The sequence below is a fragment of the Amphimedon queenslandica genome, unplaced genomic scaffold (genome assembly GCF_000090795.2).
Source record: "Amphimedon queenslandica unplaced genomic scaffold, v1.1 AMPQUscaffold_7013_Cont21032, whole genome shotgun sequence".
Classification (NCBI taxonomy): Eukaryota; Metazoa; Porifera; class Demospongiae; order Haplosclerida; family Niphatidae; genus Amphimedon; species Amphimedon queenslandica.
The window spans coordinates 1-1,991 of record NW_003552699.1 but is presented as its reverse complement, the minus strand read 5'-3'; the positions used below and the strand labels follow the sequence as shown (position 1 = coordinate 1,991).

Genomic DNA, 1,991 nt, shown 5'->3' with positions numbered 1-1,991 from the left:
CACTCTTCCTTCTCTCATACAAATAGTCTGTCTTAAGTTACTGCTGTTACAGCATGTCCTTAGATACAGTGATGGTTCATGTTTATATCCAGTACAGTCAGCCATACAATAAGATCCTTCTCCTTCATCAAAAATGGTAACTATTAAACACAGCAACAACAACAACATAAAGATGAACATCTTTGACATTCTACTAGGCTGTACTTTAGTTGGACAAGGACTGGAATTCAAGTCATGTATTGAATGAGCAGTTACTCTGAGGGAAATTTACAGTTTACCTACTTAATCTTTTGTGACTATCAGTATCACTAATGTTAATGTTACCTTACAGCCAGAACATTTGGCAGATTGGTGGTCCAAAATAAAAATCATCAATATTATGAACATCATTAATAATTGTAATGATGGGTGGATTCCGTCATGTGCACATGATACTAAAAATGCCAAAATTAATGTATTTTTACTATGCTGTGTGTGGGCAAGGACTCCCAAGGAGCAGCTTCAAGAAGAACTGAGAGTGCTTAAAGAAAAGACAAGATAGTAAATTGCCAAATTAAGAGACCGCCGATAATCTTTAGGTTATTTTGACGCAAAACTACCAAATTTTCTAGCAATACAGTATTATGCATGTAGTTACTAGTAACACATTACTCTTAGGACTCATTGACAAGAGGGTATGGGTATTGAAAGAGGCTGTATACCTCTCCTGACACAATCACAACATAATGTAATACACTGATAGGGTACTTTGACAAGAGACTATGGGTACATCTGTATTGGACAATCCTAAAACATACTTGTACCCTGGAAAATTTAACGGTTTGACAAATCAAGTTTTTAATTTTTTAACAGTTGTAAGCTATATTTGTTAGTCTAATAATGTTGTAGACTAAATTCCAGTCTTTAGTTCTGAACCATTATGTACATTCTCAATGACATTATATAGTTTCTGTTACCCACACATGCCTACATCACTGCTCACTATAGCAGTTATTCATTAATTGATAAAGTTATTATTTAATAGTCAAAAATTATCAACAATCACTTCAAGGTATGACAGACTGTAATATTGAAATGACTTAATGATATATCAGCACATTATAAACACACTTATGTGTGTGGGGGGGACAGTATTTAATTGTTACGACGAGTTTTCATCTCTGAGAACTTGAGACTAATTCTTGCACCTTTCCAATGGTACCAATTAATTGATTGATGATTATTAGTTGCAGTATTAAAATAACGACCATTGAGATTTGAATGATAGCAGCTATAATACCACCAGGCACCAGTGTAGGTCTGAGCACAGTTACCACTATTACTATCATTATCATTATCTCTTGTAGTGAATCTCCTTCCATTATGATAGGCCAGACTATCCCCAGCAGTACCAAAGTATCCTCCTACTGTTAGTATTATATATTCAGTACTACCATCACTAACACTGAATGTAGAGTAGTTAGCATAAGCTGTGTTCCCCTCAAAGTCTCCCAGGTCCACTCTTAGTGTGTTTGATCCTTCTTTAGTAAGACAATGAATCTTGCTCAATCCTAACCAAAACTCACCAGTAAGGTCACCAAATCCATTCTCATAGTCAGTCCAATTCCTATAGAAATCAACAGATCCGTCTTGTCTCCTCTGAAGTACAGTCCATCCACCACCATCAGTCTCCATATCACAGTATATACCTGTGATCCAATAGTGTATAATTATAAATTACTTTTGACTAACTTCAAATGGAGTCCCTCCATCAGGATTAACAGTATAAACACCACTTGTACTAATACCATCCTCAAACAAGCTCTTTGCCTATATTGCAAGAATTAAACACTTGTACTATTATTGCAGTACCTTTTTGACAAGACTTTGGGTATACATTAGGACAGAAAATGTATTGTTTTATACCAGTTTCTTTGATAGAAAAAGCCTGTCCTAAGTTACTAATGATGCAGCACGTCCTTAGATACAGTCATGGTTCATATTTATATCTA

General features: G+C 35.2%; 1 protein-coding gene across 1 annotated transcript; it reads right to left on the bottom strand.

Moving 5' to 3' along the window:
• Positions 1–1,069: 1,069 nt before the first annotated feature.
• LOC109591865 (ryncolin-1-like) lies at positions 1,070–1,680 on the bottom strand (the record flags this gene model as incomplete). The annotated part of the gene is made up of 1 exon (XM_020007477.1): positions 1,070–1,680. A coding segment is annotated over one exon (546 nt), but the record flags the coding sequence as incomplete, so codon positions are not given.
• Between the last annotated feature and the right edge of the window lie 311 nt (positions 1,681–1,991).